General features: G+C 44.4%; 2 protein-coding genes across 4 annotated transcripts; both read right to left on the bottom strand.

Moving 5' to 3' along the window:
• Positions 1 to 439: 439 nt before the first annotated feature.
• LOC124132021 (F-box only protein 39-like) lies at positions 440 to 5,248 on the bottom strand. Its single transcript, XM_046495596.2, has 3 exons — positions 4,118 to 5,248; positions 1,872 to 2,039; positions 440 to 796 (listed from the first exon to the last, which is right to left on the bottom strand). The coding sequence occupies exons 1-3, from the start codon at positions 5,223 to 5,225 to the stop codon at positions 669 to 671; spliced, it is 1,404 nt and encodes a 467-aa protein (XP_046351552.1). The 5' UTR covers positions 5,226 to 5,248; the 3' UTR covers positions 440 to 668.
• A 3,037-nt stretch (positions 5,249 to 8,285) lies between these two features.
• On the bottom strand, positions 8,286 to 23,920 carry LOC124132022. Of its 3 annotated transcripts, none has more exons than XM_046495598.2 (6): positions 23,820 to 23,920; positions 14,542 to 15,791; positions 12,196 to 12,423; positions 10,592 to 10,805; positions 9,725 to 9,847; positions 8,286 to 8,864 (listed from the first exon to the last, which is right to left on the bottom strand). In XM_046495598.2, exons 2-6 carry the CDS (start codon positions 15,532 to 15,534, stop codon positions 8,683 to 8,685), a joined length of 1,740 nt encoding a protein of 579 aa, XP_046351554.2. In that variant the 5' UTR covers positions 15,535 to 15,791; positions 23,820 to 23,920; the 3' UTR covers positions 8,286 to 8,682. The 3 variants fall into 3 exon arrangements, with proteins under 3 accessions (XP_046351554.2, XP_046351555.2, XP_046351553.2); XM_046495599.2 differs by having other exon boundaries at positions 8,286 to 8,844; positions 23,776 to 23,914; XM_046495597.2 differs by having other exon boundaries at positions 23,776 to 23,914.
• Between the last annotated feature and the right edge of the window lie 1,661 nt (positions 23,921 to 25,581).

Consider the following 25,581-nt stretch of genomic DNA (forward strand, 5'->3'; position numbering starts at 1 on the left):
TGAGAGTATCTAACCAAATCAGAAGCGTCAAGAAATCACGAAATCAAATTCATTGTTCACAAATTACAAATCAACTCTCAGTGGCCCGCGTCTACATCTATCTAAAGATGCCCACTACATCTGTGAATACATGTACGTATGACGGAGCACGGAGTGCACGTAGTTTATTACCAGCCATCAGTTTCCGATCATTGGGTGAGCGAGTTGGTTTTACGCCGCTTTTTATACAATGTCCCACGGGTGACACATGGCACGGGCTTCACGCACTGTACCATATGGGGTGTATGATTAAGGACTTGGCGTGATGAGTTACATCTTTATTGTCTACCCTTTCGCCCCATACAGTTTCCCTTGACAGTGAAATGTCGAAATTGTCAATAATAGAAATAATCAAAGCAATTTTTCGTTTTTACCTAAAAGTTGGAAAGACGAAAACTCAAACTCTCAAAATATTTTATTGCACGAGAAATATTTAGACACTTCATAAAATAAGTCAATTTTTACACGGTTTCATACATCAATAGATCGACGAAGATACAGAATAAATATCCTTCACAAGCCTTGAACTGCAATTGTTATATCATGATCGGGGGACATTCGGAACAACCTTAACGTTTTAATCTGATCGTATCCGATTGGCCTCTGCCGCGTGGCAATCCTGTGATTGGTTAGTCATCTGGCTGAACTTCCACGCTCCTCAGACCGAGTTCCTCGCTGCTTAAAACCGCGATGCCCCGTAACTTGGCTACTTCGTCTGGGGTCAGGTCACGAACTTTCAACTCCAGGTGTTCCAACACTGAAACATGGCAACGGGGAATTAAGTGGACGTGTGGAATTGTAAAATTTAATTAATTTTTTTTTTTTTAAATTTAGATGGGGCTGTATGGTATGTCTATAAAGATGTCTCCTGGCTTTACCTATAGACGGGATCAGTCTCAATTTTATTATAATAACATGTATATATTGTATGAAACAAACCAAATGCCACCCCCAAAAAAGACACGCCCGAATATTGTTCTATAAGATAAAATAGAGACTGTTTCAAGATGGGAATATATGTCTGAAAATGTTTATTACATTATCAATTCATATTAGAAATCGATCGGGACTACTTTCAGTCTAGGATTCACGACGTTGTGCTTTAAATAAATTGTACAAGTAGACGGGATTTTGCTCCATGGAAATTTAGCAGTCATTGCAGTGGCTAGGATTCCCCTGACGACTCCGTGAAACAACCATTCCTGTCGATAATAGTAGCTCCACGGTCGCTTTGTGAAAAAAGACGCAGTCTCCCCCCCCCCCCCCCCCCCCCCCTTATGTAACAACAACATGGTGTAAGTAATGTCTCAAAATTACTTCCAAGAAGCATACAAGCAAAAAAACACACAAGAGAATACAATTTGATACATTAATATAAGAAAAGTTATGTTTTCAGACTCTTTATGCATTTGAAACGCATCGGAGACGAGGAAAGTATAATATCGGATCGTTAATATTTAAAAAAAGATAATTTTGGGAACAGGGTGCGCTTCCAGTCTTGATGCGTGGCGGAGGACACGGGGCTCCGGTTCACGAAGCGAACTTATGACGGACGTATGAATCGAGGATGATCCCATATGTACACTTTTATATATTTCACAGGTAATTATATCTACAACATTATCCTTTATATGATCAATAGAGATTAGCGCCGAGTATGTCTTCGTATTGTAAATATCATATATTCCGATCAACTTATCTATGAACTTATTTGCTTTTATTAACTAACCACCCGATCCCGTCAGTCGCCTTTTACGACAAGCATAGTCACCTTTTACGGCAAGTATGGGTTGCTGAAGACCTATTCTACCCCGGATCTTCACGGGTCGTACCTCTAGGTCTTTTCTTCTTTAGTGTTGCACAGATCTTCTCCACCGTGTCGATCCTAATGGCAGTGTTGATGCACACGTCCTTCAACTTCGTGCACCTGTCGAGCAACATCACAAGCGCCGAGTCGATTGGTTCGTTGCTCAGGTGATCAAACGCGAGTCGGAAGCTCACTGCAAGAGAAATACGACTATTATTTGCTTAACCTTGAAATATTCCAGCCAAAGACGCCGTCCTGTAAATAGTCGAGTCTGGACCAGACAAACCAGGGATTGATATTATGAGCAACGTCCTGCGCCGTCGAGGTACCATGACACACAATCAACCAAGTCACCGGCCACCCGATCCTTTTTACCGCCTTTTACGATCGGCACAGATTCCGGGAACCTATTCTTACCCGGGGTCAGCTCGGGCACTTCGTCTCATGAAAAATGGAGGGCAAAGTGCAGAGTTGCGTCCCTTGGGCACGCCAGAAACCTATGATTGCGGCTTTCGAATCCCGGTTCGTTCCGATTACGTTTCTAGGTTTGTCAGCACCATACCCGTGCTCGAGGGTTTCACCGAAGTGGTAAACGTCTGAGACCTGTATCACCGGTTTTCCTCCCACATTAAGCTCTGACGCCGTGATATAACCGGAATACTGTTCGAAGCGGCATTAAACTCAACTCACTTCATGAAATCACTTCTATTCGAGTGACGGTGGGCAAAGGAGATATTTTTACCAATGGCATGGCCATGAGTAAAAATATCTTCTCTTCTCCTGTCACGAGAAAAGAGAAACATGATATTACACGAGACCCATGGAATATCCTATTTATTATATACTTTGTGTGTAGTTGTCTACCGGAAAATTAAATTATTTCATAACAAATGTTAAATCTTGAAACGTAAATTCTCCCTACCTAACACACAGGGACGGTTCACCACCCCTTGCATTTGCGACTTAAAAAAGTAGTTTTTTGTTTGAAAAATCTTAAAAAATAGAAACAAAAGTATCAAATAATATTTAGGGATCACGAAAATTCTTTATCATACATTTAGATATGATTACATACAAAATCAACTTCAACAAAAACTATTCTTGAAAACTACGAGACCGCTGTGAAAGAATACACGCTGGTCAAGTAACATAAATGGCGCTTTATGAAACGAACAGTCTCGATTTACGAGTTAAATGAAATATTACAGTTTATAACGAAACATTTTCGAGAGAATAACAAACTGCAAGAAGCGATTTCATAAATGACCATCTGTAATTCTTTTGCCTTGTCAATGTGTAACTAACGTAAAAAGGACGTACACAGTTTGTGTACGGGCTAGACACTTTCGATAAAGGGAGACAATGTGTGGGGAGGTAACTCTTGTGTCATAATAGTTCCGTCAAAGTGTAATGTTCACTGCAGTGAAAAATCAAGTGTTATGTTCACTGCAATGAGAATATAACTTTTCTCAACTTCAGAAACCCAGTATTTCACACTGAAGTATATAATAAATCCTTCCACCGTGCGGTGTAATAGTGACACATGTCTATTCCAAGTAAGCCAATGAGGCCGTTAAAACCTCACTAATGAGGCGACCGCTACCGTGGTCTTTTGGTAGAGCGTCCGCCCGGAGAGCGGAAGGTCGTGCGTTCGATCCCCGACTGGCTGTTATTGGGTATTATCCCATCTGGCGCTCAGCATTAAGGGGCTAAAACAAGGACTGGTCGACTCGGAGTCAGTATTCAGAGTGGGATATTCATGTTAAACTGCGGCGTGGTATCTCAGTGGGCTAGCTATATAATCGGCATTAGTCCGGACGAGTACAAGCAGCCACACACACACACACACACGTGCATATATAAGAGCTATAACCTTGAACGCGACGTTAAATCAAATTTCACCTCACCTCATACTCCGTGCATGGACATTGTGCGAACCTTGCTATTGCCTGATATTGTGGCAATGCGTAGAGTTCAGACAATACTGTTTGTGCGGTGAATGCTGAACGCAGTGTACACAAAACACATGAAGCTCCGACCACAATATATTATATGTGAAGTGAGGTGAAATGGGGCTTAACGTCGCGTTAAACATTATTGCGCTTTTATAGCGACGTGCATGCACGTGTCAGTATGTGTACCACCCATCTATTGGTATGATGCGGCCGGGAATCGAACTCCGGACTTCCGCTCTCCGAGCAGACGCTCTATCCACTCGACCACGGAGGTGGTCGTACTATATATAACATATCGGGAGGTCGGTATATATACCTAGCTGGGCAGAGTATGTCGAGATGATGTGGGCGAGCACGGCTGACATGTCCTCTGAATTGGGGTCCCGGTCACTCGGGTAGCGATCCCAGCTGAGAATATCAATCTCATATATCGGAACACACCGGGCAAACACTCTCCTGTAATCTTCAATCGACAGCTTCCCTAGAAAATGAAACACAACCTTAGCATAAGGACAGCCGTCACAGAAATCCCGCCACGCATACGCCGAGATGCTGTGATTACATGGTTCACACGAATCCACGACGATCTGAAAATACTGGAGGCTTGTTCTGCTATTAGTTCGTAGAACTTGCAGCACGAGCTCATCAACGTACAAGTAGTTGAGATAAAGTTGTCGGAGGCTGGTGAAGCGAGCCAGATTGTCCCGGAAGCGGTTGTCTTGGAATGCTGGGTAACGTAACTCGAATAGGTCCTTGATGTGGAGATAGTGGATGGTTTTTCTGGCAGGACTTTGCGCTGCGGAAGAAAGGCATCTCATCCCTTCTGCGGACGTCAAATGAGCTCCGGAGAGGTCAAGCTTTCGTAAGTTCCTCTGTTTCCTTAAAAATTTACTCAAAGCGTCTATAAGTTTCCCCCTTGACAGGTCGAAGAATCTCCAGCTGTGGTAGCAGTCAAGGTATACGACTTTGAAATGACTGATCCTCATTTGGGGAATTTTGATCGTATGTCCCAGAAAGGTTGACACAGCTTCTGCAATGGGTCTGGCTGTGTGAAGAACTGGATGTCCACATTCCAGGACAAGGCGTCTTAGATGAGTACCCACGTTGGTAATAAATTCACATGCTTTCTTCGTGTGGTCTAGGGCTCTCATACCAACGAATATAAAATGACGCTCCCGCCAGAGTGTAGGCGTCTTGAAGATGCTGTTCCAGTGTTTGCAGACCGAGGACATGGAGGCTCTGTCGTGGTCTTCAAGGTAGCCATACACAAGTATGAGAGCCTCGTCCGGAAGTTTGTCCCACCACGAAGTTGCTGACCTACATGCAGACAGACTCTTACTCTTGCTTCTGGTCAGTACTGTGTTTGTAGAACTCGACGATTTCACCGCTTTGGGTTGATTCTCGGAACTACTGGAGGACGCCATTGTGGTATTCTTTCAGTTATTGTGACGCCGTCGCAAACATTTTGGATTGTGACGTCAAAGAATGCGATGACGTCACACATGACATTACGTCACGCTCTGGTTCGGAGCGTGACGGATTTGTGCCTGCAAATGCAATTTGCAAATTTTCGTTAAATAATATATTTTCAAAGCGCGTACACTAAGAAAACAAAACCTAGTGAATTCCACTATCTTAAATAACAGCAGCCAGTCACAGCGAATTTACTATCCTGTCTGGTAGATTGCACGAGACAGCGGTGTAGAGAAAGGGTCTCCTATGAGGTGAATGTCCGAGTAACTCTCCTTTCCTTAAACATAATGGGGCGGTCAGGTAGCCTAGTGGTTAAAGCGTTCGCTCGTCACACCGAAGATCCGGGTGTGAAGCCCGTTTCTGGTGTTCCCCGCCGTGATATTGCTGGAATATTGCTAAAAGCGTCGTAAAACCATATTCACTCACTCACTCGATTCTCTTCAACAAAACAACGAGAATGTCATCCCCTGGCCAGCTCGGGCCCCTGATCTCTCACCAATCGAGCACAACGTGAGTCAACCACGTGTTCCACAGACACTCCAGGAACTTCGAAACATGCTCCAGCAGATATAGACAGATATCCCACAGGACTTTGTGCGACGCCTGGTCCATTCCATGAGACGAAGATGTGTTGCTTGCATCGCAACCAGAGGTGGACACACACGCTATTGATATGTAAATTGACATTTTGGCATGTTCATGTTTTTTTTAATGAAATTACGCATTTTCTGAAGTCAGTATGGCAAATTAAACCTTTTGAACGCTTACAGGAGTCTTTTATCTGTTGCAACCGAAATTGTTTCAGATTTGGTAAAAAACATAACTTTGCAGTAAATCTTATTCAATGTCAGTTTCTTTTGTTGTTCAGTATAGATTAACCTTTGAAGAGACAAATATCAGGTAAACATATCTGCACAAACGTGTGGCAATGGCATCCCAAAATATAAGTGAATAGAAAGGCTCATTAATGCTGTTCTAGCCAAGTTTAGATGAGCATTCATTTGTGAAATGTGCACGAAAAGTGTGTACCATGTTCAGAAAAAATCGGGGCAGAGCATATATCTGCAATTGCATTTAGGGGAAACCTTCTCATTGTAATTTATATGTAACTAACTCGTTAACTTCACAACAAACAAACAAACTAAAAAACATTACGCGAGTGTCTTTGGGCCACTTTGTGGATGGTAAATATCCTGTATTAGGAATAAACATTGTATTTAGCGAGCCTTGGCGTGCCATCATTTAGCTGGAATTTATCTGTGTGCTGCATTAAAAAAATACAATATTTGTAGCGGGACGTAACCTTGTGTGGACAAGTGTGAATGTCAGCTCTTGAATGTCATTGCCCTGTTCAAAATAACCATGACCATGTTCTTTGTCATGTCTTTGTTTGTATGTTGTTTTACGCCGCACTCGGCAATATTCCAGTTATAAGACGGCGGGCTGTAAATTATCGAATCTGTACCAGACAATCCAGTGATTGACATCATGATCATCGATCGACGCGATTGGGATATGATAACATGCTTCAACCAAGTCAGCGATCCTGACCACCCGATCCCGTCAGTCGCCTCTTCCGATAAGCATACTCGCCTTTTACGGCAAGCATGGGTTGCTGAAGACCTACTCTACTCCGGATCTTCACGAGCCCATTGTTATGTCTCGTCTTCCGAAATCAACATGACAGTGTAAGGTATAATACTGTTTTTATTGGTATGTTTCACATCACCATGTCTTAGGTTATTAAGGATTGATGAACGTCAACAAATACTTCAAACCTTATGCTGACAGAAACATTATTCATAAGAAAACAAGCCATTTAAAAACCAATCTTTAATTATTTAACACGAACTAGACAAGGCGAGTTGCTTTGGTCCATTCGTGATCAACTCGTGTTATTCCGGAGCAAGCCGAATAGTGACTCCGATCCCTCTCATGGCCATTTTTGCGACCGGGTTCCGTCTTAGCGCAAACAGGCATACCTAAAATAATTGTCAACTCGTCGCGTTGTGGTTCACATATATTTCCCCATATATTATATATATTTCAGATGCAATTTTAAGCACATCTGGACATGCGGAATCATACAGTATGATTGAACACATTTAATTGTGCCTTGGGTATATTTTTAGATGAAAGACATATGTAAAATCAAAAATTATTTCTGAGGGATTCTTTGACGAAGAACTTCAAATCATACGCGCATTCTGATTGGTTTGTCGTATTTTTCGCACATAACATTCATCGATAGGGGAACGAGTCTTCTTGCAGGTTACGGAGAGAGGCGAGTGGTGACGAATGGCTTTGGTCGTGACGTAACCCGTCCCGAAAATCCATCTGGAGTTACGTCCCTTGGTCTTACAAAAAGTTGGAATTGGGTATAATTCCAGACACCGTTGGTGCTGAAAATGGAGTGATATGAACGTTCTGTTAACGTTGAGTGTGTGTTTCAGTCATACTAAGGCTAGATGAGCTGCTGGTGACCGGGATTACGGCTTGAGGTGGCGCGGTTGGATCTCCCGCTGCACGACGGTGTCGAGACTTGTGATTTCCACTACTTGTCTGGCGCTGTCTGGCGCTCGGCATTAAGGGGCTAAAACAAGGACTGGTCGGCTCGGAGTCTGTATACTGTGTCTGAGTTGGGTATTCATGTTAAACTGCGGCATGGTATCTCAGTGTGCTAGCACTATAAATCGGCATCATTCTGGACTAGTACAAGCAGCCACACACACACACACACACACACACATACACGTGCATGCACGTCGCTATATAAGTGTAATAATCTTGGACGCGACGTTAAACCCCATTTCACCTCACCTCACCTTAATGCATTGTGATTGTGAGGGATGGGGTAAGTTTCTCTGTGTTTGATGGTTGTCCATATTAAGAATTAACGTCAGGCGAGAATTAGGGGCACTGAGTCTACCTCGAGCAATGCAAGTTTGCACAGATATGTGGGACATTGAATTTCCTCTCATGGAGAAAAATTAATTGCAAAAAACACTGCATTATATGTAAAACATATTTATGTACCTTATTTTCAGGCAATGTCCCGCATAATCCCCAATACTATGACGTGTATTTTTGACGCATGATTTTATATTGTGAGATTTATTCAAGTGACAGATCAGGTTTGTACCGTCGTGTTTTAAAGGATAAGTGCAATGATGACATACTTATACGTGCATCTCTTATAAATGCCTGTGTAGTGTAAAAACAAGAATATAAAAACAATGCCCTTATTCTTGTTTTGATTGAGATATTATTCGAAACAAATAACGAAATAGTAGGCGAAGATATATAAGCCCAGTTCAGTTTATCACAGACACGTCCCGACCAGCTGAAAGGAAGAGTTTTTCGAGATACACTTCGTCAGTTCGTGTACATTCGGATGTCCGGGCGACATCAACTGGTCACCAGCATCTCCCGCTCGAGTTTTTTCGCCAGATCTCGTTTCCGAATATCTTTGAGAGCTTTCACGAGGTTTGGAACTGTGGCGTCATGGCTGAGACGCCTCCATCGCTCGAGACTCTTCAACACCGTCTCACGCAGACTCAGGTCGTTCCGCTGTGAGGACAGATCCAGTACTGGAAAGACATATGCAGCATGAACAATAATCAAAGTGAGTGAGTTGTGAACCCGGCTCAAACCCAGGCTTTAACTAGCGTGGACAGAAGAGTGCATGTTGTTTAATGCCCCAGTTAGCAGCTTTACAGCTACACCACAGAGAGGGACCGTGAAGATCGGGTTTAGAATAGGTCTTCAGCAACCCATGCTTGTCGTTAGAGGCGACTAACGGGGTTGATTCTTGTCATCGCATCCCAATTTCGTGGATCGATGCTCATGATGTCAATTACTGGATTGTCTGGTCCAGACTCGATTATTTACAGACCGCCGTCATCTTAGGAGGAATATTGCTGAGTGCGGCGTTAAACAACAAACAAACAAACAAATAAATAATAAGCTCAGTAGCATTTAGAGTCAACTACAAAAGAAATGTTTGCGCAGAGATTTTAAAACTGCGTTCCTCTGTGTTGCAACCCGTGAAGATCCGGGTTTGAATAGATCTTCAGTAACCCATGCTTGCCATAAACGGCGACTATGCTTAGCGCTCAGACTATCGTAAGCCAATGTTTAAGTATTGGAGTTAAGATCATCTTAGCGCTAAGATTGCTTTGTGCAAGTGGGCACTGGGTACCGTTGTACAAAGCGATCTTAGCGCTAAGGTGATCGTAACTCCCATACCTTAACATAGACTTACGACAGTCGTAGCGCTAAGGTTGTTTTGCACAATGACACCCTGGTCACACATTGTAACCACTGTATTGGGTACCTATCCGAAGGGCCAGGTATCACTCGGGCTTCTTGAGGATCATTTTGTTGCCTCTTTCAAGAAGGGGTCTGTTCAACAACTGATCGTAAAGTTATGGAGTGATGAGTTACTTACGTTCTATATCGTGAGTCCGAGTCACGGCATCCCTCAGCGGACTGAACGGCAGTTTCTGATAGAGAAACGCCCAGTCGCGCCCTACATCGGGCGCCACGATCCGGAAAGCGGTCAAGAGGCGATCTGGAACACGTTTTAGATACACTTTATGTGTATTTTGTAACACGCTGTAACTTATTATAACGGCAGAATCATTATCCTGACTCTCATCTAGTGTTAACCTAACTATTCTACGGATAACTCGGTTCAATATGACATTGTGTTCAGAGAAATGACACTTGACACTTTACTATTTCCAGTCTGCCTCATTTACAGACCACCGTCATATAGATGGAACATTGCTGAGTGCGGCGTTAAACAACAAACAAACGAACGAACAAACAAGTTTGGTTTTCATAGAAATATATTGAAGATCTCCAAACACAAATACATTATAAATGCAGCATTAGAAATTTGCACTAGTCCTATTAATAAATGCCATTTTCAAGTGCTTTTCAATGTGTTACTGTTATGTGTTATAGACCAATGGACTAAAAATGTTAGTTTTTATGGATGCAAATGGAACATTTGTCTGTCAATAACTTGCGAGATTATTTCGAAGAGATAAACATGTTACAGTAAACTACGGTTATAACGAACTCAAAGGGACTACTAATGTTAGTTCGTTATAACCGTAATTCGTTATAAGCATATATACAGCATAACTACAGCAAATAGTCGGGACTAAAAAGTTAGTTCGTTATATCCGTCAGTTCGTTATAAGCGTGTTCGTTATAACCGTAGTTTACTGTATTTGATAAGCTAACCATCCCCTATTTTCGATGGCTCGCCGGCCGTCAAACCGCCGAGTCTCTGCCCTGTACCTACCTGATATATCTATACGGCGGCCCGGAATGTAGCCCTCGTTGTGTATGTGTCTGATTGTGTGCGGATGTGACTTCAGCGACTTGATTCTACGGAGAATCTCGACTTTTTCCGCCAGTACTCGGTTTTCGTCCTGTATGACCTTGACCCCCGCTACCTGACAGTCTGCGTTGGTATGGACGACGTCCTCGGACCTGATGCTCTTGTCATACATTACCTTGCAGAAAGCAGAATCGAGAGGGGGTTATACAGTCATACGTTAAATTGATTGGTTGGTTGTTTGTTGTTTAACACCGCACTCAGCAATATTCCAGCTATATGACGGCAGTCTGTAAATAATCGAGTCCTGAGCAGACAATCCAGTCGGCTCTTACGACAAGCATAGTCGCCTTTTACGGCAAGTATTGGTTGCTGAAAACCTATTCTACCCCGGATCTTCACGGGTCCGTTAACTTGAAGTGTGTTAGTACCTATGATTGTGGAACTAGGGTTCGAATCCTGATTCGCCCCGATTATGTTTCTAGGTTTGTCAGCACCATACCCGTGCTCTCAGGTTTCACCGAAGTGGTAAACGTCTGTGACCTGCATCACTTCAGGCTTTCCTCCTGCATTAAGCTGACACGCCGTGATATAACTGGAATACTGTTAAACGCAGCGATAAGCACAACTCACTTACTGACTCATGTGCGTTGACTTCATGTGGGAGGTCCAAGCGTGATGAAAGTCTATTGCATGTACGCGTACAACTTTAGTGAAATTCACGAGCGCGGGTATGGTGCTGAGAAACCTAGAAACATAATCAGGGCGATCATAGGTTCTGAGACGCATTTCTGCACAGAGAATTTCAGCGCTTTGACAACTCGGTCACACCTGCTCCCAACATTAGTCTGAACATCGTTAAGGAAAATAATGTGAAAAGATAATACGACCTGAAAACAAATGCATGAAATGTGTGGTGAAAGCATGGATTTGAATGTGTTATGAATGACAAATAATATTATTCTCACTCTTTGTAGGCTTGAACATTGCATGTGTCTAGAAAATACCCATCTGACTACTGACATTACAATGTTACAGCTATCTGACCTGTACACATTCACATGAAAACAATCATTAACGTACGCGAATAAATATTGTCAGTTTTGAACTACAGTTTCTCCAATGACATAGTGACAGATCCTCTAGTTGAAACCTATAATTCGTTAAAAGTCCGAGTCCGATGTATATTTTATCCAAAATATTGTGGGTTTTTTCAGAATTCCTTGGAAATCTGTGTTGTTTTGCCAAGTTTCCAGAGATCTGTTTTTAGCATCTGCTCCCAGGACACCTGCAGTTGAGGATAGCCCAGGTCTATCGTTAGCACCTGCAGTTGAGGATAGCCCAGGTCTATCGTTAGCACCTGCAGTTGAGGATAGCCTAGGTCTATCGTTAGCACCTGCAGTTGAGGATAGCCCAGGTCTATCGTTAGCACCTGCAGTTGAGGATAGCCCAGGTCTATCGTTAGCACCTGCAGTTGAGGATAGCCCAGGTCTATCGTTAGCACCTGCAGTTGAAGATAGCCCAGGTCTATCGTTGGTATAAAAACTTCGGCATAAAAACCAACTCACCTGCAGTTTGTGTACCTCCTTCTGGACCAGGTACCTCTCCTTCTTGATGTTGGCCAGGTTCTTCTGCAGGGTATCCTGGCGTTTCTCCAGCTTGTCGATGTCCTCCTGCAGGGAGGCGACAGAGGACAGGTGGCGGTCGAACATGGGACGTCCGTTCGGCTCCTGGCTGTAGAGCCGACTCAATGTCTCCTCCAGGTAGTGGTGCTTCTGCTCCAGTTGGCTAGCGTTCTGGAAGGAGACAGGGAATGGAGGTTAAATGGGGTTTGTGATGATTATCCCCCGCTACGAAGTGGAAGGGGGATATAGGAATGGGTGCTGGCCGTCCGTCACGTTTCTTTTCCGAAGCAGAACAGAAAAAAACCATGAGAGATACCAAACTTTGCACATATATATGTCTGGTGGTGAACTGGTGCCTTTTGATAGTTTAGGATTTTTGAAAAAAATATTTTTCGAGTTTCCATGGCAATGGCTTTGACTTAGACTGGAAATGGTGGTAGTGCTCCACACAACCGGTCATGTCATACTGGCGGGGGATATGAGTATTTAATGTTTGTTGCACTTACAAAACGTGCGCGTGCGTGTGTGCCTGCGCGTACGTGTATGTGTGTATGTCTGGTTGCTTCATCTTGTCGGGACTAATGTCGGTATTATGGTGCTAGCACACTGGGGTACCAGGGGCAAGATAACATAGATACCCCACTCAGATACAGTATACTGACTCCAAACCGACCTCCATCGTGACTAGGGGCGGTCGGGTAGCCTAGTGGTTAAAGCGTTCGCTCGTCACGCCGTAGACCCGGGTTCGATTCCCGACATGAGTACAATGTGTGAAGCCCATTGCTGGTGTCCCCCGTCGTGATATTGCTGGAATATTGCTAAAAGCGGCGTAAAACCATACTCACTCACTCCATCGTGACTAGGTTGTTGAAACCATTATTATGTGCATGTTCTTGTAAGAAGTATCACAATCAGGATGATTGAGTGGGTGAGTGGTTTTACGCCGTTTTTAGCAGTATTCGAGACACGTCATGAGGGTGGACACCAGCAATGGTCTTTATACGTGGAAAATTAAACCCGGGTCTTCGGCGTGATGCGCGAACGCTTTAACCACTAGACTACCCTACCGCCCTAACCAGGATGAACCCGGTACTCGAATCCAAGGAAGGTACCCTCCATGCGGTAGTGCCGACTAACATGGGCAAAGGGTGTTCAAGACCTGTATCGCTGATCGTGTGTTAGCGCCAGCGTGGGTCCTTGCTTCAGTTTTGCGTCACTGGTTTTCCTGGTCCAGACTCGATCACCTACACGTGCTGTGATATGACTGATTGGGGCTTAAAAGCATTAAGTCCCAATTTTGTATTTCCCGCTGTAAACGCCTTTAAGGTTCCGAAACGAAGCAGCTGTGATATGACTGACTGGGGCTTAAAAACATTAAGTCCCAATTTTGTATTTCCCGCTGTAAACGCCTTTAAGGTTCCGAAACGAAGCTGCTGTGATATGACTGACTGGGGCTTACAAAGATTCAGTCCCAATTTTGTATTTCCCGCTGTAAATGCCTTTGCAGTTCCGAAACGAAGCTGCTTTGATATGACTGACTGGGGCTTACAAACATTTAGTCCGAATTTTGTATTTCCCGCTGTAAATGCCTTTACAGTTCCGAAACGAAGCTATTGTGGCTAATGGATCCAGGATATTTATCAAAACTAAATGACAATACAATACACTGGGTAATCGAGGATGATCCAAATCCATCGTTTAACAGATCGTATAAATTCAGCTTTTACGGACCGGCCATTTCAGGGTCTGGAAGTTTTGCTTCCGTACATTTCTTGCGCACTGCTTCAATCCGTACAGAAGCCTTTCAGAGCCATTTGCTTATTAATTTTTTTGTCTTCAAGGTGCTAGATTTCAAGATTCAGAACTTCATGTTCACCATTGTAATGAACTAACAAAACATGTACAATATATAAATACCCAGATGTATCCCATTATATTGAAATTTCAATAAAAAAAAAAATAATAATAAAAAAAAAATGGAAGATGACACTAAAAGGCTTTCGGAAAAACGTACAGTCTTTTTTTCCCCTGATAGTGGAGCCGAGTGATCAGATGTTTGTTCACAACACATCCATGTGTATTCCATACGGATCTCAAATGGCCGGCCTCTTACCTTAAGGGACGGTGGGCTAGACTAGTGGTTTAAGCGTTCGCTCGTTACGCCGAAGGCCCGGGTTCGATTTCCCACATGGGTAGAATGTGTAAAGCTCATTGCTGGTGTCCCCCGCCGTGATATTGCTGTAATATTGCTTAACCGGCGTAAAGCCATACTCACTCACTCACTCTTACCTTAGCATATGTATCCATGAGTGCTAATTCCCGTCTCCGGCAGAACTTCCGGTCGTCCATCGCATCATACAGTCGTCCCCTCAGCTTCTTCGTCTGATAGCTCTGATGCTGGACCTGGTGACTCATGTTGTCGGCCCTCATCTGCTGGCGTCTGCCCGTTTCAGTAATGTCCATCTTCCGCTTCATCGCGAGATTCAGCTCGTCCTGCACCTTTCGCGCATAGGCCTCGTCGGCCGTCACCCAGTCTTTCAGAGGGTTGTAGATGCGCGGGAATACCTCCAGCGACAGACCAATATAGTGTAGGATCTTGTTATAATTCCTTACGAAATGGTGAAATGGCGCGCCATGGTCTTTCAGGCTCTGTGTGATGTCCTTCAACAGACTTTTACCATCGCGTATAGCATCTTTCCACCTTGTTATGTTGTTTTCGTAGTCCATGACGCATCTCACATCCATGCCCTCCGCCTCAGACACGAAGCTCTGGCAGAACTTACCGATATGTTTTTTCAAAGCGTCGTCTAAACGTTCCATCCCCGACATCATGAGCTCCTCAAACATCATCTGCCGCTCGACGACAGCGTCCATGACGGCCATCTCCTCTCTATACAGCAACGCCGCACTCGAGCGAGTCTTAACAACCAGCATGGAAAACTCCCGGAAACTCTTCGGCGGTCTCCGGGTTGAGCCGGTTTTCTCCAACACGAACGCTATGAAATCATTGGTGTCATCGTTGAACTTGTTTTGGGGTTTCCGGAAGTACCTATCTCTGAAGAGCACGATGTCCTTCTCCACAGAGTGAACCAACATCATGGCTTTCCGTCTCTCCCCTTCTAGAGACACGGGCTGGGTGAACTTGGCACCGACGCTAGGCATATTGACAGACTTGCTAGCAACAGGGATGTTTTCGTCAGCTTCAAGAGACTGAGAACCGTGTAAACTAAGCCTAAATGCTATATTCTTTCTACTGCCTCTCGTCCAGGCCTGTTTACCCATGTATCAGTAGGTCTCAGTCATTGCATGGCGGTCCAGACACATGTTGAGTTCGGTGAAGTTCATCGCTCACTGGGATAATCTACGGCATTCTACGTCAGAGTGCTTGAGATTCCCCCCACGTCAGGCCTGCGTCTGGAGTCGATAGATCGATCAGCTGTGAATGTGCGAATATTGCTTCTAGTTGACATCTGCTGATGAAAGACACGGCAGTTCTTGTTACTGTTCTGGCCTCTGGTCCCAGGTCGATGACTCTTGGTCTGTAATTACACAACGGCGAACACAGAGCCGTGAAGTTAATTGTATCGTTAATACATATCTCATTTTGTGAATGTATTGAGCATATTGATTATATCAAACTGTTCATTATAGAATAGATAACTTGTCAATTATCCATAAACCACACTTTTATACAATTATTAACCATTCATGATATTGCCCGAATTGTGGTCAATAATTGTTTTATAACATAATTTAAACAAGAATATTTTTCTTGGTCAGCGTATACATGTATGGGCTCTAAGCTATGGATTAGATAAAGGGTCACACACCTAATATTAATAAGTAAAAGAGCGCCACCTCCTTAGTATTGATAGATTGAAGGGGCCGCACTCCTAATGTTGGTAAGTTAAAGGGGTCACAGTCCTTGTGTTGATAAGTTAAAGGGGTCACACTCCTAGTGTTGGTAAATTAAAGGGGTCACACTCCTTGTGTTGATAAGTTAAAGGGCCCACACGCCTAGTGTTGGTAAGTTAAAGGGACCACACTCCTTGTGTTGGTAAGTTAAAGGGACCGCGCTCCTAGTGTTGATAAGTTAAAGGGCCCACACTCCTCGTGTTGATAAGTTAAAGGGACCACACGCCTAGTGTTGATAAGTTAAAGGGACAACGCTCCTTGTGTTGGTAAGTTAAAGGGACCACGCTCCTTGTGTTGGTAAGTTAAAGGGACCACGCTCCTTGTGTTGGTAAGTTAAAGGGCCCACACTCCTAGTGTTGGTAAGTTAAAGGGCCCAAACTCCTAGTGTTGATAAGTTTAAGGAGCCACACTCCTAGTGTTGGTAAGTAAAAGGGGCCACACTCCTCGTGTTGGTAGGTTAAAGGGGTCACACTCCTAGTGTTGGTAAGTTAGAGGGACCACACGCCTAGTGTTGGTAAGTTAAGGGGCCCACACTCCTAGTGTTGATAAGTTAAAGGGACCACACGCCTAGTGTTGGTAAGTTTAAGGAGCCACACTCCTGGTGTTGGTAAGTTTAAGGGACCACACGCCTAGTGTTGGTAAGTTACAGGGCCCACACTCCTAGTGTTGGTAAGTTTAAGGGACTACACTCCTGGTGTTGGTAAGTTTTAGGGACCACACTCCTGATGTTGGTAAGTTTAAAGGACCACACTACTTGTGTTGGTAAGTTAGAGGGGCCACACGCCACTATGGATGTGTTATAGGGGTACAAGGAAGTTATTTGTAAAAAAATGTCCTCCACTTGAGAACCCAGTCCCCTGCCTGATGTCCGACTCACAGCGAAACGCGCGTTAAGCCAGAACACACTTCCATGATAAATCACCGATCGGATCACACACATTAAATTGGAACAGGTCCAACATTTAAAAATACACTTATCTTAAACTAAATCACATCGTCTCATATATTGGTTGTGCATTGCGAATTCAAAGCGCGAGAGAATAACCCATAGTTCAGTTTCTACCCTGCCTGTAGTTGTCGTACTTCGTTATTAATCTGTTAATATTCCGTCGAGTCGCATGCGTGTGATTGTATTTAAACAAGCCAAAATCAAACAGTAAAACATGCTGAGCGGTTTGCATAGCTTGACATTATGACTTACATGGACATTTTGTTTGATACCCATATCAAATGTGATATCACACCTCCAATTGTAAGATAACGTATTAACTACATGCCTATGGGATAGCGTATGTTAGTACATATGTACCGAGGCTGGAAATATGGAAAGAAATCATATACAATGTAAACTGCATGAGCTCTTGCACGTGCAAACGTGCAAAAACAGATCTGAGAATAATTGTGTCCTCTGATCTTTGTTTTTTCACACACCTGTTGGTGAGAAACCCACAACAGGCATCAAACGTTGGTTGTAGATTGAATACCAGGTCCGTGATTGGATGACCTGAGGTCACTATTTTTATGATTGAACTTCATTTATAATTTTCTCGTGCTTCACTCGAATGTCCCTACATCTGTGTCGAAAGTTAATGGTTTCAGGGTGTTTAAAAAACGTTTTTGATCTATCTAGTTTGCATTATCATCATCGCTTTGGTAATTCACAGATATGGCGGAAACCTTTTCGTGGAAGGTCACAGTAGGCGTGAGTAGTGAGCAGTAAGCCAGATGACGTCACTTATGGCTGTTGTGTAATGTATTAATGCGCCACCACGATCACGAGAACAAACAAAATATGCATCGATTAAATGTTAAATATTGCGATTTTAGGGTGTGTGAAAAACAGATAAAAGCATTTGTGCCTGTCATATACAATTTATCTTAGTTACAACTCGTGTAGTAATCTATAATTATTATTCCGATTCGATAAAGGCATATTTAATAGACACCGTTCGTTCTTTTTGAATTTTATTTTGCTGTTGAACACAATGTTAAACCTTACCCAATAGACCGTAACGAATGTGAATTAATAAATTCTCCAAAGGTCTGACCCGTGTCTCTTTGTAGATATGGTGAGTGTGAGTGAGTTGGGTTTGACGCCGCTTTTAACATTATACCAGTTATTTCACGGCGTGTCAGGAGGAAAGCCCGAAGTGATGCAGGTCTTAGACGTTTACCACTTCGGTGAACCCCACGAGCACGGGTATGGTGCTGACAAACCTAGAAACATAATCGGGATTCGAACCCACAATCATAGGTTTCTGGCGTGTCCAGCGAATCGCGGCGCCTTTGACGACTGGGCCGCCCGTGCCCACTTGTAGATATGGCAGACAATTCGATGAATGCGACGAATCATTGCAAGCAGATAGCTCAGCTTCATTTTTAACGGCGGTTGTTTCGCCCAGTGTGCATAAGACATACAATAATAGTTTGGAATTAGTTATCAAACAAATGGAAATATGCCTTGTAACTGTTTTTTCCGTCAAATCCAAATAATTTTTCATAAATCTTTCTGACATACGACAAATGGTCATACAGAATCATCATAATTTAACACGGACATTCGTTCTCTCTCAAGTAAGCTTTCATTGTGTCCTCCCGGGTTTATAGGAAGTCAAAACAGCATGCGATATCTCCCAGTGTCAATAACACCATTCAGTCATCGACAGCCCAGTGTAAACACGCCACTTGTCAACATTCTCAGTTACACAACGGAAATCAGTAAGTGTGCAACCCTACACCATTTCTATTGACTTTGCGGCCATGTTTCTTAGCCACAAGTCCTGTATATTCTATGGCTGGGGTTTAATGGGTTTAATGTTTCCGCAGGGGGTACGTTCTTATTAAACGGCCGTGCTCACGCGGTAGTGTTAAATGCATTGGGCGCCCAGCTCATGCCAAACAGGCTAAGTGGGCCAGTTGTTTCCCTGTTTAAACGCACTTCAACGTTTGGAGGCCGTACTTGTTGATATCGATCACTAAGCTTATACTGCGGGCGTTTACAAGTGACACGTTTTATTTGGATTAAAATTGTTCGTTAGAAATACGTTTAGTGTGGTAGCTTATCAATTCTTAAAACAATTTAACATTACCTTTTTTAATTTTTAATTTTTGGGGCCAACGATCCTTAAACTTAAAAAAGTGTCTGGTCTAATGAATATGAACATCCCTCTTCAGTGATAGAAACCAACTGTTGCAGTCCACTAGTCCTTATGATGATAACATATAGCAAAACCTGTAAAAATGGCAAATTTCTTGTAGTCCTTATGGTACCTTAACTATTGGGCAGTTTGGCAAGGACGATGACTAGTGTCATTTTCTCTTGCCGCTTGATAGTATTAAGGCCTACTCATAAAAAACCAGAATGTTTACACTCCATCACATCTGATGGATATCGAGTAGACATTGAGTTTGTCAGGTGTAACCAGATACGTCTATAAACATGTTAAGTCGCCTGTCGTGTATGCACTGCCGGCCGATAAGCCGCAATTATTATTGTGACGAATTCCTTATTTGTGGCCGCGAACAATAATTAAAACCTTGTAATACCCACGGATATGTTTACAGGTGTGTTGACAATCTCGGCATTGAGAGGCATATTTACGGGTGTTTAGCTCATGTCACGCGGGTCTCCTTCGATGGCTATATGAACCGCGCTATAACTAGATACTTCTGATCATGTTGTGATGTTGTTAATATCCACGTCTCTCTAATATACAGTTTATACTATGGGTATCTAATACCGTGGATAGATGGAATACCTGCTGTGTTCGAATGAGGGAGGGGAGGGGAGGAGTTTTGTGTAACGCCGCTTTGAACAGTATTTAAGTTATATCATGGCGGCCAGCTTGTTCCAGCTTGATGTGGGAGGAAAGCCCGAAGTGGCGAACGTCCTAGACGAATACCACATTGACATCTGTGGGTTGGTATCCATTTGTAGCCAGGTAGGATGGTATCTGTGGTAGCCAAGTAGGGAGGTATCCGTGGTAGCCCAGTAGGGTGGTATCCGTGGTAGCCCAGTAAGATGGTATCCGTGGTAGCACTGTAGGGTGGTATCCGTGGTAGCCCTGTAGGGTGGTATCCGTGGTAGCCCAGTAGGGTTGTGTCCGTGGTAGCCCAGTAGGGTGGTATCCGTGGAAGCCCAGTAGGGTGGTATCTGTGGTAGCCCAGTAAGATGGTATCCGTGGTAGCACTGTAGGGTGGTATCCGTGGTAGCCCTGTAGGGTGGTATCCGTGGTAGCCCAGTAGGGTTGTGTCCGTGGTAGCCCAGTAGGGTGGTATCCGTGGAAGCCCAGTAGGGTGGTATCCGTGGTAGCCCAGTAGGGTGGTATCTGTGGTAGCCCAGTAAGATGGTATCCGTGGTAGCACTGTAGGGTGGTATCCGTGGTAGCCCTGTAGGGTGGTATCCGTGGTAGCCCAGTAGGGTTGTGTCCGTGGTAGCCCAGTAGGGTGGTATCCGTGGAAGCCCAGTAGGGTGATATCCATGGTATCCCAATAGGATGGTATCCGTGGTAGCCCAGTAGGATGGTATCCGTAATAGCCCAGTAGGGTGGTATCCGTGGTAGCCCAGTAGGATGGTACCCGATGTCGCCCAGTAGGGTGGTGTCCGTGGTAGCCCATTAGGGTGGTATCCGTGGTAGCCCATTAGGATGGTATCCGTGGTAGCCCTGTAGGGTGGTATCCGTTGTCGCCCAGTAGGATGGTATCCGTGGTAGCCCAGTAGGATGGTAGCGCAGGTAGCCCAGTAGGGTGGTATCCGTGGTAGCCCAGTAGGATGGTATCCGTGGTAGCCCAGAAGGATGGTATCCGTGGTAGCCCAGTAGGATGGTATCCGTGGTAGCCATGTAGGGTGGTATCCGTTGTAGCCCAGTAGGATGGTATCCGTGGTAGCCAAGTAGGCAGGTATCCGTGGTAGCCCAGTAGGCTGGTATCCATGTGTAGGCAGCAGGTAGAGTGGTATCTATATGTAGGCAGTGGGTAGGGTGGTTTCCATGTGTAGGCAATTGGTAGCCAAGTCGGGTGGTATCCATGTGTTTGCAATGGGTAGGCCGGTAGGGTGGTATCCATGTGTAGGCAATGAGTAGGCCAATAGGGTGATATCATTGTGTAGGCAATGGGTAGCCCAGTAGGGTGGTATCCATGTGTAGGCAAAGAGTTGGCCAGTAGGGTGATATCATTGTGTAGGCAATGGGTAGGCCAGTAGGGTGGTATCCATGTGTAGGCAATGAGTAGGCCAGTAGGGTGATATCATTGTGTAGGCAATGGGTAGGCCAGTAGGGTGGTATCCATGTGTAGGCAATGAGTAGGTCAGTAGGGTGATATCATTGTGTAGGCAATGGGTAGCCCAGTAGGGTGGTATCCATGTGTAGGCAATGAGTAGGCCAGTAGGGTGATATCATTGTGTAGGCAATGGGTAGGCCAGTAGGGTGGTATCCATGTGTAGGCAATGAGTAGGCCAGAAGGGTGATATCATTGTGTAGGCAATGGGTAGGCCAGTAGGGTGGTATCCATGTGTAGGCAATGAGTAGGCCAGTAGGGTGATATCTAGGTGTAGGCAATGGGTAGCCGAGTAGGGTGGTATCCTTGTGTAGGCAATGAGTAGGCCGGTAGGGTGATATCTAGGTGTAGGCTATGGGTAGGCCGGTAGGGTGGTATCCATGTGTAGGCTATGGGTAGGCCAGTAGGGTGGTATCAATGTGTAGGCTATGGGTAGGCAAGAAGGATTGTATCAATGTGTAGGTTATGGGTAGGCCGGTAGGATGGTATCCATTTGTTGGTAACAGGTAGGCCGGTAGGGTGGTATCCATGTGTAGACTAAGGGTAGCCCAGTAGGGTGGTATCCATGTGTAGGCAATGAGTAGGCCAGTAGGGTGATATCTAGGTGTAGGCTCTGGGTAGCCGAGTAGGGTGGTATCCATGTCCATGTGTATGCAATGAGTAGGCCGGTAGGGTGATATCTAGGTGTAGGCTATGGGTAGGTCGGTAGGGTGGTATCCATGTGTAGGCAATGAGTAGGCCAGTGGGGTGATATCTAGGTGTAGGCTATGGGTAGGCCGGTATGGTGGTATCCATGTGTAGGCTATGGGTAGGCCAGTAGGGTGGTATCAATGTGTAGGCTATGGGTAGGCAAGAAGGGTTGTATCCATGTGTAGGCTATGGGTAGGCCGGTAGGGTGGTATCCATGTGTAGGCAAAGGGGAGGCAATGGATAAGGTGCTATCCATGTGTTGGTAATGGGCAGGCCGGTACGGTGGTATCAATGTGTAGGCGATGGGTAGGCCGGTTGGGTGGTATCAATGTGTAGGCTATGGGTAGGCAAGAAGGATTGTATCCATGTGTTGGTAATGGGTATAGGCCGGTTGGGGGGTATCCATGTTTAGGCGATGGGTAGGCCGGTTGGGTGGTATCCATGTGTTGGTAATGGGTATAGGCCGGTTGGGTGGTATCCATGTGTAGGCGATGGGTAGGCCGGTTGGGTGGTATCAATGTGTAGGCTATGGGTAGGCAAGAAGGGTTGTATCCATGTGTTGGTAATGGGTATAGGCCGGTTGGGTGGTATCCATGTTTAGGCGATGAGTAGGCCGGTTGGGTGGTATCCATGTGTTGGTAATGGGTAGGCCGGTTGGGTGGTATCCATGTGTTGGTAATGAGTAGGCCGGTTGGGTGGTATCCACGTGTTGGTAATGGGTAGGCCGGTAGGATGGTATCCATGTTTAGGCGATGGGTAGGCCGGTTGGGTGGTATCCATGTGTTGGTAATGGGTAGGCCGGTAGGATGGTATCCATGTGTTGGTAATGGGTATAGGCCGGTTGGGTGGTATCCATGTGTAGGCAGTAGGTAGGCCGGTAGGATTGTATCCATGTGTAAGCGATAGGTAGCTTGTTTTCCATGTCTTGGTGATGTGTAGGATGGTGGGTTGGTTTCCATGTGTAGGCAACGGGAATTTCAGTAGTGTCAGAGACCATGTGGTAGTATAGTATGTATGGGTACACAATGGGAAGCTGCATATCTACATATCACTACAGATACACTATTTACGTGTTGTAGATATTTGACAAAAGGTATGCATCATCGACAACGCCTGAACCTACCATGCTGTAGGCGCCTTATAACACCACCGCGGATTGAGGAAGGGTGAGTCCACACACGATAACAACAAATGTCAACTCAACGGTTGATAACACCACGGCCACACCCCACAGTATGTGACAATACGGACACGGCCACACCCCACACTGTCTGGGTGTACAGGGACAGTATGTGACAATACGGAAACGGCCACACCCCACACTGTCTGGGTGTACAGGAACAGTATGTGACAATACGGACACGGACACCGTAATCATACATACCACTGACACTATATTTGATCACATTCTGAAATTGTTTCATTTTGCATCTGTGCGATTGTTTTGTAGATTATAGTCTAGATACACGAAAGTAACAATACAATGGGAAATATTAAAACGACAAATTGATACATTCATGATACAGCCTTCATATGTATTTGTTATAAACAGAACTAAAACAGCGACATGTGATGACATAGATGTGTACATTCAGCTAACTTCTGACTGTTCTGTGTGGACATGACATAAGTATATATACCTACCTTACATGGGGCGGATCACCCTTGAGGTATTTAACGGAACTTACGAAAAGCGGAATGTAAACCTGGTGTTCCCGCAGCCATGGAGTTGCTAGCCAGCGACCGTTATACTGTTCAGCCGCGATGACACGGATCCGTCGACCAGACACCGTCTGACCGCATTGGCACGACCTTGAAGACGCACTGTGGTCTTTTACACGGGGAAATCTTCAACAGGGACTTAATCTTTGTGGTAATTCCTTCTTCAATTTCTTATGCCATGCTTTCAGTTGAGGTCAAGGACAGTGGTCATAGTTGTAGCGTTTGCTGAGCTCTAGGGAGTGTGACCAAGTTCCATCAAGTTTGCAAAAGCGGCTATTTTTTATCAGTCGACAACGCAACTTTTACACACAGAACATCTAGCATAGATACTTTCCACATTGGGATAACTAGCTTAATATATTAATTGTCAAACTAAATTCATCCTACATTTCTTTACATTTGACGAAACTCTCAACGTTTATGTGTAGTCCTAAATCAGTGATGCAAGGCGCCTCATTGCTTTGTACATAGTTGTCTCCCTTAGTTGTGCCAGAATATGCTGAACATATCCTTGAACGCCAGATTCGATCTTTTAATTGTAAGCACAATAAAGTGGGTAAACGAGGAGGACGTACATCGCCTTAAATTGACCCTACCTACGGCAAAATCCATACTTAAGCCGGTTTAACCTCACTACATAATAAATCGGGTCCTCTCGGCTTTTCCCGCTACCTACATGATACACTCGGGTCCACTCGGCTTATTCCGATACTTACATAATACATTCGGGTCCACTCGGCTTATTCCGCTACATAATACATTCGGGCCCACTGCTTCTTAAGCAATGGCGTAGTAATAATGCCTGAATTCACTGTAAACCGGACATGTCAGATCCACGATTGGCTGTGAAGACAGGTTATTCAGTACTAAATAGAAATTAGGCATACACATTGAGGTTTTAGAAAAGCAAACGTAAGCAAATAAAGAGTTATGTAAATTATCGAGTGTCGACATGTACCAAGCGATACGTGTGACAAGGTCAAGATCAGGCTGACCCACGTGGAGATCCGGAGTAGATTTGGTCTTCAGCAACCCATGCTTGTCGTTAGAAAAGCGACTAACGGGATCGGTTCGTCGGGATCACTGACTTGGTTCATAAATGTCATCGTATCCCAGTTGCATAGATCTATACTCATGATGTCAATCACTGGATTGTCTGGTTCAGGCTAGATTATTTACAGACCGCTGTCATTATTATCGGTGGATTATTGCTGAGTCTGGCGTTAAATAACAAAATACAAACAAACAAACAAAGATGTTCTAAAAGATATATCCAGTTATTTATATATAGTTGGAATATTGCTGAGTGCGGCGTTAAACAAAAAACACAAAAAGATGGTTATAAAAGGTATATCCAGTTTACTTGTACATATAGCTGGAATACTGCTGAGTGCGGCGTTAAACAACAAAAAACAACCAAACAACAAAAACATGCTCAGACTGGGTTGAGACGAGTGTCAGATACAGCCACGCTAACACGGTCGAGGTGTAACTGTGGTCCCTCTCACAGTGCAAGCCTCCCAAACCTAGCGACCCGACACTCGAGATCGACCGATTACCTTCTCAATACCCCCTACAAACTATCGCTTTCAGAGACAGGCATGCCTTTATCGCCGTCTCCGGAGAAGGGCGATCAGTTAAGATCAACAATAGGCCCAGTGACCGTCAATGACACTTATTTGTTGATCGTCGTTCAATCTGTATTTAAGTATTCGGTGTTCAGTGGAA

Source organism: Haliotis rufescens, unplaced genomic scaffold (genome assembly GCF_023055435.1).
Source record: "Haliotis rufescens isolate VD_foot unplaced genomic scaffold, xgHalRufe1.0.p SCAF_15, whole genome shotgun sequence".
Lineage (NCBI taxonomy): Eukaryota > Metazoa > Mollusca > Gastropoda > Lepetellida > Haliotidae > Haliotis > Haliotis rufescens.